Source organism: Bombyx mori, chromosome 18, assembly GCF_030269925.1.
Source record: "Bombyx mori chromosome 18, ASM3026992v2".
Classification (NCBI taxonomy): domain Eukaryota; kingdom Metazoa; phylum Arthropoda; class Insecta; order Lepidoptera; family Bombycidae; genus Bombyx; species Bombyx mori.
The window spans coordinates 1,834,399-1,846,571 of record NC_085124.1 but is presented as its reverse complement, the minus strand read 5'-3'; the positions used below and the strand labels follow the sequence as shown (position 1 = coordinate 1,846,571).

The following is a 12,173-nucleotide window of genomic DNA, read 5'->3' as shown; positions in this document are numbered from 1 at the left end:
GTTGAAATTATTTTTATGGTTCAAGCTACGGTTAAATAAGTGGGAACAAATCACGGACGGTTATCCGGCAGAGACTGACATGGATAATAAACATCCAGACAATGATTGCTTGACGTGGGAATCGAACCCACGACCCTCGGTGTAATAGTCGGAAGCGCTAACTGCTGCACCACCGAGTCAGTTCAGTTAAAACTACTTTATTATATACTTTATTTTCAATACATATATCCTTCGTGGCAAAGAATAGTTTAAAATACTCTAAGCGTCGGAAATCATGAAATGACAATTAAAAACCACTGAAGTATGAATTAAAAACGCGATAGGTTTCATACTTCAGTGGAGATTGATCAGTAAAAGTCATGACAATTATGTCTAAAACGCGGCGACGACGCGAAAACCGATCTTAAAGAAAAATTCGTAGTCTGAAACAATAACTAAATGATTTACATCTTTTCTCAAGAATAACAGTTGCTAGATTTGCAAGTTAAAGTTTCTTAGAATTTGTTTAAAACAAAACAAAAACGTTTGAGACTCAATAACAAACAAAGTAGTATAAAGTATAAAGAATTGTTTATTTTTTATTTTTGAGCGATCTTCTCACGGAAAGTTCGACTTCTGTTAAATATTTTAGGATAAATATCGAATCGCCTTGGAGCGTTTAACTCAATATTCTAGACTTCAAATAGAACACAGATCTCACGGCTAGAGTAAGTAAATCAAATCATGAATGGATCCAGGATTTCGAGTAATAACATTAAACTAAAATTAGAAGATACCAACGCGGCCTACTGCTACTGGTTTTATTTTTCGATGCCTTTGGGGTCGAACCCTGACCTTATTAGCTTATTTTGTATTTTGGAGAAGGGGTCTCTTGCCCAAAATAGTTTGGGAATCCCTGGTTCGACCCCTGCAAGTCTCTGAGGAATTATTCGAGATGATCCCCTCATCTCCTTTTTATCATCGCACCTCCCGCCATCGGAGCAGAGTTCATCCATATTATCTGAACCGCTGCGTTCATCGACGGTGCGTTTCCAAAGATCTTTTTTGCCACGTACCATCCGGCTTTGGAATTAACTCCCCTCCACGGCTTTTCCCGAGCGCTATGACATGTCCTTCTTCAAACGAGGCTTGCGGAGAGTACTTAATGGTAGGCAGCGGCTTGACTCTGCCCTTGGCATTGCTGACGTCCATGGGGACGTCCATCGGGTGGGCCGTATGCTCGTCTGCCTACAAATGCAATAAAAAAAAAAACGTGTGGCACTCGGGAACTGCCGCGGTAAAGCTATTGCATAGCATTTTTTATCAACTTATGCAATTATAATTAGACAATCATAATTTAATATTAAAACAATAATAAAACAAGACCACGCTATATTATACATTAATAAAAGCAAAACATTAACTGTCCTCTTCACACTCATAAGCTAGACCGCGCGAGAGAGAGATGGGCAGACTTTTCATGATGCGCATGCAGTGTGATGTCACGCCACGCGCTCATTCACAAACACTACACAAACGCAACGTGTGAATGTGTTGAACGCGAGCTACATAGTAGGCGTAGTGGGGGTGTCAGGCTATTTTCGTTACGGAATTTCTTGATTCAGTCGCCGCGCTCAAAGCCCGCGATATAATCTATGCAATAGCTTAAAAAAGAATAAATTGGAAAACGTGTCGCTGTGTAGTTTTCCCATTCAAGGTGCGTGGATTGCGAAAAGCGGCTACTACTTAAAGTAAACACGAAACTGTTTACCATTGTACTAAGTTTGTGCTCAAATAATGTGAAGCCGTAATAATACCAACAATAAGGACGCAAATAGGTTGCGCGAATTCCCTGAACGGTTACAACACAATTTGTTATTTATTATGTTTTGTTACGTAAATTACCTATTCTAAAGGTAATTACAATGATTCACATTGAATTAGTATTTAATTACCTTTATGTTTCGGTGTTTAGATCCGACATTTTATTATCAAAAGATATAGAATCAGATTTTTGTTTTACAAAATAACAGCTATTGTTTTGATTTTAATGAATGAACGGGATCAGTAATAAATTTATTAAAATTCGGATACTTTTATCGAAATAACTAGAATACAAATCTATACATATAAATTAAATTGGGTGTCTGTTTGTAATATTGAAATAACCGCTTTTTACTACTTGCATATGAATATATATGCGGTACATACACCAAAATAACATTTTTTACAATTTTTGTCTGTCTGCCTGTCTGTCTGTTTATTCCGGCTAATCTTTGGAACGGTTGGACCGATTTTGACGAGACTTTCACTGATAGGTAGCTGATGATATAAGGAGTAACTTAGGCTGATTTTTTTAGACTAGCTTCGCCCCGCGGCATCACCCACGGTACGACAACAATCGCAGGTAACATCGCGGGACTCAGCTATCAATAATAAAATTTAATCAGGGACGTCTTAAGCTAGGATGGGGCCCTTGGGCACACAAGAATTTGAGGCCCTTTTAGAAAGTAAAAAAAGCGAATTATAATAACATTTTTTTACTGAGTATGACCATTTATTGTAGGTAATGAAATACAGTATGATATAATAATAATATATCATTAATGATATTAGAATGCTGCTGGTTTTTTGGTTACGATTTCGATAACGGTTTCTTTCGGGATTTCTGTTGAGCAAAATCTTCTATTATAGGCATAGTATATGCCTTGTAAATATCTTCTGATTACTGATTTGTGAAAAAAGTGTAATGTGCCCGAAAAAATGTTTTGAGAATAAACGTGTGAGAGAAATTGTCGGTCTTTCGGGGCCCCCTGAGAATGGGGCCCTGGGCACGGGCCCCGTGTGCCCGACGGTATTGAATTTAATGTTTCTGAAGCGGAGCGAGGGCGGGTCGCTAGTATTATCATAAAATTTAAGCGAATCATGCTTTAATTAAAAACTAAATACACATTATAAATGCTATGAAATGTTAAGGAAAAAAAATATTTTACAATTTAAGGATATTTGCGGCTACAATGATTCGTTTGATGAAAAGGATGATTTACGAAAAAATTATATTAATAGACAAATGAAAAAACACGACAGTCAAGCTCAGAAATTCAACTATCAGTTACTTTAGATAGTTTAGGTAAAAAGAACAACGTATCTTTAAAAATTTAAATAAAAAAGTACGTACTGCTTCATTAGATTGGTTCTCGGGCAGACATTGTTGATTTTGTTGTTGTGCGTGATAGCTCGTAGTCCTTCCTTCCAAACCTTTGATAAAAGCAAACGAACAGACAAATAAGCATGCTAAAAACGAACATGCAATAAAAATAAGCATATTGATCCAAGTTTTCCATAAAGCCAAAAATAGCAAGTTATTGTGTTTCGCTTACAACGGATCTTTATTCAAAACTTAAATATCGTTAAGTTATTGATTATAAAGTTGTTTCAATTGTTATTTGTAATGTCAAATCTTGAAAAACAATATGGTTAGGTATTTTTTTGATCGGTTAAAATTACAATTAATGTAAAAAAAATATGCTTATTTTTTACGTTTTAAAAGGTGAAAAAAATATATATAACTAAGGTTTAATAATATAAAATTTGCAAAAAAAATTGTGCTCCAAACTAATAAAGCCCAAAACGAAGCCATGCCTCCGACATCAAGGACCACTTACTGTTTCTTGAGGCATGTCATCGGACAAACGTTGTTGGCTTTCACGTTGTGAGTTATCTTCCTTAAAGCTTGCAACCATATCTTTTGTGGAAGAAACATGAAGGAAATATTAATATACGTTGAAAAGCATACGGTAGTTAGCGATTTTGATCATTGTATTGTTGATAAGAGATGGTTTATAAGACTATGTTCTGTTTCTTGCTGTGACTGGCAGATACCTACTTATTTCTTCCGTCAATGACTAAACGTTCCGATCTGAAGGTTGAAATAGCCTTCAATCTATTTGAGTCGCGAGATGTGGTGTCTATGGGATTTGGTATTAATTATCTCAACATCAAGTACAATGGTTTGTTTCGTCTACCCAGTGATGGATTTAGGCTTGATACCGCCCTAGGCCCTCAATGTTAGAATACATTTTATTAATATTGATCCAATATTTTTATTTTAAATTTAAAGTAATTTTATATCTATATATTTTTTATAAAATTTAATCTGAACTGATTTTCAAAGGAGACTGTACATACTGTATTTTGTCTCTGATATTTTGGTATTTCAAAAATTTTGCCACATTATTAAATCTATCACTGCGTCTATTGTCAATTCAGTTTATTTTTAGTGTTGACGAAAACAAATATATAAATCTCATTTGCTTCCCCATAAAACGCATTATTTACTTACTAGTTGTATTAAAATACTGTCCGTATATTGATGGAAGGTATATAGTAATAAAATGTTTGTTCAATATCTTTGTAAAGTTATAATATTGCACCCTCGGATTGATAAAGTTTTGTTATTGAATTTAATAAAAGTATCCGGTTAGATAATATTTATTTGAAAGATCAGAGAATTAGACGTCTCAAACTGTGGTTCGTCTTTTACTTGTGTATCTTTCAGAGCGTATTTAATAAATAGTGTTGCAATTTAACTTAAATACAAAAAAAAAAAAAACTGCTTTATTGCTTATTGAAGATATATAGCGTTTTGTTATTTGTCATTTCCCGTTTTTCTCTTTTTTATTAATTGAAATTAATTTATAATATTTTATTAATATCTGCGCTGTCCTACAAATTGACATGATAGGACCCGGCGGTTAATTGTAAAGATCAAATAAATCAATAATCACTTACTTACAACGGTCAACCAGTACGTGTCGTAATTATTAATCGATGCCTCCAATGAACACTACTCTAACTCAAAATTTGGAAATTTTCGTCTTTCACACAAATCGCTTCGCTATGCTAAAAGTATTACAATTAATCATTATTGATGGGGTCCGAAGCAAGAGTAAATCAGCTAGTTACACAAAAAAACCGTAAATATAATAAATAAATAAATAATAATAAATAAATATTTACTAACAATCACGCCACGTTAACTAGTCCCGTGATAAGTTCGTAAAGAACTTGTGTTACAGGTACCAGATAACGGATATAAATGAAGATTTTTATTATACACATAAATATATTTAATATACATCCATAACCCTGGAAAAGACATTTATATTTATCATACAAATATCTTCCCTTGGCGGGATTCGAACCCGCGACCCCCTTGTGTAGTGACCATGTCACTTACCACTACACCAGACGGCCGTTAAATAATAAATATATCTGCAATAATAAAGATTTTATTAACTTTTTTCGTTTAAACACTCCTCCTGTAAATCTATGAATTTGGGAGTCAGAGTAGTGTTCACTGGAGGCATCGATTTTAGTTCGGAAATACGTAATCTAGACGGTAAGGTTTTCAAGAACAAAACTCGCAATTGAGAAGGTTCTTTAATTAAAGAATACAATGTGTATGTGAGGATTTGCAATATGAATCATCAGAGGATACCGACCTTCGCTGTGGCGGCGTCAGGACACACCACGTGTTGGTAGTTGATGTTAATATAGTCAGTTCCACTGCATATGGTTAGCGATTTGTCTTCCAACGTGTCCCCGTGTTTGTTCACCAGATTCGAGTTGAGCTTGGAGTCCTACGCAGAGAAAGATTCATCGAATATCAACGAATATAAACATAGTCGTAAAAATAGTCGTTTTTACTGGTGGTAGGACCTCTTGTGAGTCCGCTCGGGTAGGTACCACCGCCCCGCCTATTTCTTCCGTGAAGCAATAATGCGTTTCGGTTCGAAGGGTGGGGTAGCCGTTGTAACTATACTGAGACCTTAGAACTTATATCTGAAGGTGGGTGGCGCATTTACGTTGTAGACGCGCCACCCACCTTCGCGCAAGTTGTCGTGGCCTAACGGATAAGACGTCCGGTGCATTCGTGTTGAGCGATGCACCGGTGTTCGAATCCCGCAGGCGGGTATCAATTTTTCTAATGAAATACGTACTCAACAAATGTTCACGATTGATTTCCACGGTGAAGGAATAACATCGTGTAATAAAAATGAAACCCGCAAAAATATAATTTGCGTAATTACTGGTGGTAGGACCTCTTGTGAGTCCGCACGGGTAGGTACCACCGCCCCGCCTATTTCTTCCGTGAAGCAAGAATGCGTTTCGGTTTGAAGGGCGGGGTAGCCGTTGTAACTATACTCAGACCTTCGAACTTATATCTCAAGGTGGGTGGCGCATTTACGTTGTAGATGTCTATGGGCTCCGGTTACTTAACACCAGGTGGGCTGTGAGCTCGACCACATATCTAAGCAATAAAAATGTACAAACAAACTCAGTGCAGTCGAATATAAACAAAAATATCAATCGGAGTACATTACGAAGTGAATCTTGAATCTTAGAATATGAGGTCGTATTTTCAATTGTGTTCTTCAATGGCTGCCCCCCCCCCCCCTCCCATCAAACTAGAACGCGTCACTTCGCAGAAAACCTATCAGTGCGGTATTACATAAACAATATTTTTTTTTTATTTTTATTGCTTAGATGGGTGGACGAGCTCACAGCCCACCTGGTGTTACCACTTATGGTTACTGGAGCCCATAGACATCTACAACGTAAATGCGCCAACCTACCTTGAGATATAAGTTCTAAGTTCTCAAGTATTGTTAGTTACAACGGCTACTTCACCCTTCAAACCGAAACGCATTACTGCTTCACGGCAGAAATGGGCGGTAGGTTATCGGTCTATGTTTTCATTTAGAGCTAAAGTGATTGCTGGGAAAAAGTGAAAGTGGACCGGCAACATATGTTGTCGCACTGACAGTCAGTGGGGCATAAAAATACTGGAGTGGAGGCCTCATACTGGAAGACGACAGACAGCCAACGAGGTGGATCGATGACGTGGTCAAAGTGTCTGGTAGGGATTGGATGCGAAAGGCAAGAGACCGAAGAGAATAGGGTGCATTATTTTTTTTATTGCTCCCAAACGAGCTTAGAGCCCACCTGGTGTTATGTGGTTACTGGAGCCCATAGACATCTACGACGTAAATGCGGCACCCACCTTCAGATATAAGTTCTAAGGTCTCAAGTATAGTTACAACGGCTGCCCTACCCTTCAAACCGAAACGCATTACTGCTTCACGGCAGAAATAGGCAGGGTGGTGGCACCTATCCGTGCGGACTCACAAGAGGTCCTACCACCAGTAAACAAATTCGAAGAGACCTACGCTCAGCATTGGGTAGACAAGGGTTGAAGAAGAGAGTACCGATTTAAACCTACCTATAATGCATGGGACTGTCCAGTTTTACCTCAATCATGGCTGCCCTACAGTCTCCATACAATATTTTTCCGGAAACTACAAACCATACGCCTACACTCCATTCCCCTAATCTCAAAAACTTTACGCAAACAAAGCGTAATAATTGTTTTAGTGTTGTCCAAACAAAATTCTGTTATCATCAGAGGTCTCGTTATCAATGTTAATAACATTATGACATCAACTAAGTGAACGTGGCGATAATATTTACCACCCGTAATGTTTATCCGCTGACCGCAACGTGGCTTGGTTTTGTCATACGCACTCATTAATCACGGAAATGTTTGTCTGTTTTAAAATTAATTTTATAAGTGTACATACGTTACGGTATCGATGGAACTTGAGGCATGAGGCTGATGTCTCAATTGCACAGTATTATTTATTTATTGTTATTACACTTCATGTAATATTTATTGTGGCGGACTTAATGCCCAAGTCATTCTCTACCGGTCAACCTAAGGTAGTGCAGTGTAAATAGTGGTAGGTGCATTGAAATTTGAATTAAAGTACAATTACATATCCAAAAATAGATAAGATACATAAATGTATATACATACATACGCAAATACATACACGTATACATAAATATATATTTTATACAGTATTCAGAGGAATAAAACTTAATAAAACCATGACGATTCCGCTATTTGAAGTTTGAGGGATGGGGCAGCCGTTGTATTGTTAAAACTGAGAGCTTACAACTCATGTCTCCACGTGGGTGGCGGCTTTTACGTTGTAGATGTATATGGGCTCCACTTAACACCAGGTGGGCTGTGAGCTCGTCCACCCACATATGCAATAAAAAAAACCCGAAATAATTAAAAGGTATTATCTATGTTTACCTTACACTACCTTTACAATACAGCTTACCATCATTATTTATGAAAGCAAAAATAATAAATTCTGCGGGTTCTATGAATACTGCATATTGTTATTTTTACGTCGAAGTCTTCTTTGATCATGTTTTAGATATCTGCTAATACTACAAATACGTATTATATAATCGTACCGCGACAGTTATGAAGCTTATTTGGTTGCGCCCTAGTTGGATAATTATAGCTGTAATTTCAATAGCGTTTTTAATTATAACGTTTTTTAAAGTATAATTTTACCTTGGGAACACCTCCGGATCTGACGTCGCTTACTTGACACAATTCTATCACGTCACCGTCCTGAAACAAAATCATTTTCTTTTCAATACACGTATTTACTTAGTCATATTCTAGAATAAATATAGGCCTTGTATATTCTCCAGTGTCTCCCTTAGCTATTGTTACGCCGGTACGAGCAATGTCAGCTATCGCAGAATAGCAGAAATGCATATCAAAAGAATTAGTAACACCGAGAACGCTCGAGAAGTACAACGCCATCTATTGTCAAATAGCGGAAAACACTCGACTTGTCAGGAATGTACTTGATAATTCTGGGGATGTCGTATCGCCTATAAAAGCGTTGAAGAGATGACACGAAGGCAGTTAGTAATCGGAACTACTCGAAGCGAAACAGCGAACGGATCACCTGAAGCGAAGCGGAAGAAATGAATTGCGATTTGTAAAGTGTTTTAATTGTTCAATACAGTTATAATTTATATTTCGATAGAATTTTTGGAGTTTACTCCTTTAGAATCGATTTACATATATAGGCCCGGGGTATGAAAATTATGGGGACCAAAATCGTACTAGCATGTCACACGAAATGCGTTATGCGCCTGATTGCGCATGTCACACGAAATGCGTTATCGCAGGTGACGCCGGGCTGCTGCGCCGGCAGTCCGCCACAAAGCCTCGTACTGATCGCGCGTTTCTCTCATTATTGTATTTTCATATATTTGTTAGTCGTTTGTTTTGTGTCTCGTTAATTTGTTAATAATCTGTAGTGTATCGTGTTGTCGTAATATAGAACTATTTCTCGTATTGTTTCGTTTAATTTTTTATATCCAGTAAACTCCAGTCGTGCGTCGGAGCGGACACACACACTTTTTTTTTATTTATTCCGAACCCCAACACGTAACACTATTTTGGTGTTTGCTGACCTTAAAATGTGTCATAATGATTCTCTATTTGTTAAATGATTAGTACTGGAGAAATTAAGCAAGCATGGCGTCATGTTATATCATATTTCGCTAAGCGCCCCTAACGCGTACTCCGGCATTTCCAAAACACCCCTTTTGAATGATGTCCTCTGTGGTGTGCAATGACTGGCACTACTGATGTCCATAGACAGGTTCGGTGACCGCTTATCACTAATTAAATAATTATATTGACTTAAATTCTAATAATCTAACGCTTCTCTTGCTCTACGCTTTTAAATAAAATTTTCTAATTAGCAAACTTTGTAAAAGATAAATCTTCGCGAATCAGTCTTAAATATTTACTATACACGTGTTAAAAATGCAAATGAGCGTTGCTTACAGTAAAAATAGAATAAAATCATACGTCGGTAAATATTTTTAAAATTCAATGCAAAGTAACGTAAACACAGTTGACCTTTGAAAGCTTCACAAAGCTCCGTTTCCGAGTAAAGCTGCGTTCGACAAAGGAAACTATAATGTAAAGGAAATGACATAGTGTAGCGGTTTCCTACAAAGGAAGTTTGAACAGGGTAGTGATGGGAAAACTCGATTTTGCGGTTTCTTGTCGAAGTTATTGGAATTTGAATTGGCATATTTCAATTATATTTCAATGTAATTAGAGATTTGTTTAATTGGTGTATTTTGACATGAAACTTGAATAATAACCCAAACTTAAACCTAGTGCTTCAAAAGCAGGAAGTCTGTGTGTGTGTGGAAAGAATTTCTTTACCACTGTATTAGATAAAAGTATAGCAGATAGGTACACCATTATAATTTGCGTAATTATTGGTGGTAGGACCTCTTGTAAGTCCGCACGGGTAGGTAACACCACCCTGCCTATTTCCGCCGTGAAGCAGTAATGCGTTTCGGTTTGAAGGGTGTAGCCGTTGTAACTATACGGAGACCTTAGAACTTATATCTCAAGGTGGGTGGCGCATTTACGTTGTAGATATCTATGGGCTCCAGTAACCACTTAGCACCAGGTGTGCTGTGAGCTCGTTTAACCAATTAAGAAATTAAAAAAAAATCACGTACACTGTTCACTGTGTTCTAAGCGTCGGAAATAATAATTTTAAGAGGGCACACGCGAGATTAGGCAGTAATAGCTTTAATTACGTCTGAGTCTCGCGAATCCAAAGAAAATGCTGTATTTCTGAGCGACGTTAAAAGCTTTCCACCAGGTAAAGCGAAAACAATATAAAAACTTAACTTAACAGTATAAAAACACATTTTAAAGTGTAAATCTATATATATAAAAATGAATTGCTGTTCGTTAGTCTCTCTAAATCTCGAGAACGGCTGAACTGATTTGGCTAATTTTTGTCTTGAATTATTTGTGGAAGTCCAGAGAAGGTTTAAAAGGTAAATAAATATGTAAAAAGTTCTTAATTAAATAATTTTTGTTTTTCCTTTGATGTGTCCCCCCGTCGGACGGATTCCTTTTGTTTGTTTTAAGTTTATTTTATTCAAAAGTTTAGGTCTTTTATTTATCGATTGAGGCACTACGAAGTCTGCTGGGTCAGCTAGTATACAATAACGTTATAATACAAATGAAGCCGAAATTTCTCGAAATATTCTGACGAGTTCACAAGCACATTGAATAATCGGATGTTTCACGAGAATTTGAAATTTCACATTCATTCGAATTTAATATACATGAGTGTTGACTTGAGGATTATTATGGCGGAGATGGGTTTTCGGGTTTGAGGAAAATCACGGAATCGAATTTCGGTTAAATTTCGCATCTCTGCCGAAATCGAGATTTTATTTACACAAAATTAAGCTATAATTTATTGGTGGTAGGAAGAGCTGTAAGCCCGCACTGGTAGGTATCAGCACTGTGCCCATTTCTGCCGCGAAGCAGGAATAATAATTATTATTAGTATCATTTTTATGTACTAAGTTCTTATTCTCGAATTTTCATGATTTTCGGTAAATCCTGAAAAGCACGGGCCTAAGCCAAGTGGAATTCATTTTCAGTTTTAATTTCGTCTGATGTTTCTTTCTGCATTTTTCTTATGTATCTTTATTTCACAGTAAATAGCCATAATATTTTGTTAGTGAATATCATTTATAATCTATGTTAGTAACTTAAAAACCTAACACGTAACTATTTGACTATTTAATTTTATTACTATTTTTTTTGTTATCCAAGTGCCTGCTGCAAAGGCTATTAATTAATAGTGCCCATGATCTAGCTCGGTATGATGTTCAGAAGATCCTATTCTCCCTACCTATTCTAATAGTCGTCGTGGCCTAAGCGATAAGACGTCCGGTGCCAATTTTTCTAATGAAATACGTACTCAACAAAATGTTCACGATTGACTTCCACGGTGAAGGAATAACATCGTGTAATAAAAGTCAAACCCGCAAAATTATAATTTGCGTAATTACTGGTGGTAGGACCTCTTGTGAATCCGCGCGGGTGGGTACCACCGCCTTGCCTATTTCTGCCGTGAAGCAGTAATGCGTTTCGGTTTGAAGGGCGGTGCAGCCGTTGTAACTATACTTGAGACCTTAGAACTTATATCTCAAGATAGGTGGCGCATTTACGTTGTGGATGTCTATGGGCTCCAGTAATCACTCAACACCAGGTGGGCTGTGAGCTCGTCCACCCATCTAAGCAATAAAAATTTTTTTTCTAGTAACTGAGCTCACGGGGCTCAAACCTGACGACATTGCTAACACTAACCCTAGCAAGAGCCGTGTTTCGCACAATCTACCACCGGATCGGAAACGCGACTCACTGAGAAGATCCGGTGAGAAACTCAGTGGGCTGTGTCTGAGGGTTAATTTAATCA

General features: G+C 37.2%; 1 protein-coding gene across 3 annotated transcripts in view; it reads right to left on the bottom strand.

Moving 5' to 3' along the window:
- The window catches only part of PLCb4 (phospholipase C beta 4), a 95,651-nt gene that overhangs the window by 28,643 nt on the left and 54,835 nt on the right, over positions 1-12,173 (bottom strand). For 2 of the 3 annotated variants that reach the window (XM_038017084.2, NM_001171922.1), the window contains 3 exon segments: positions 8,414-8,473; positions 5,484-5,621; positions 3,158-3,237 (listed from right to left, as the gene is read on the bottom strand). In XM_038017084.2, the coding sequence (XP_037873012.1) occupies positions 3,158-3,237; positions 5,484-5,621; positions 8,414-8,473 (278 nt within the window). 3 annotated transcript variants of the gene reach the window in all.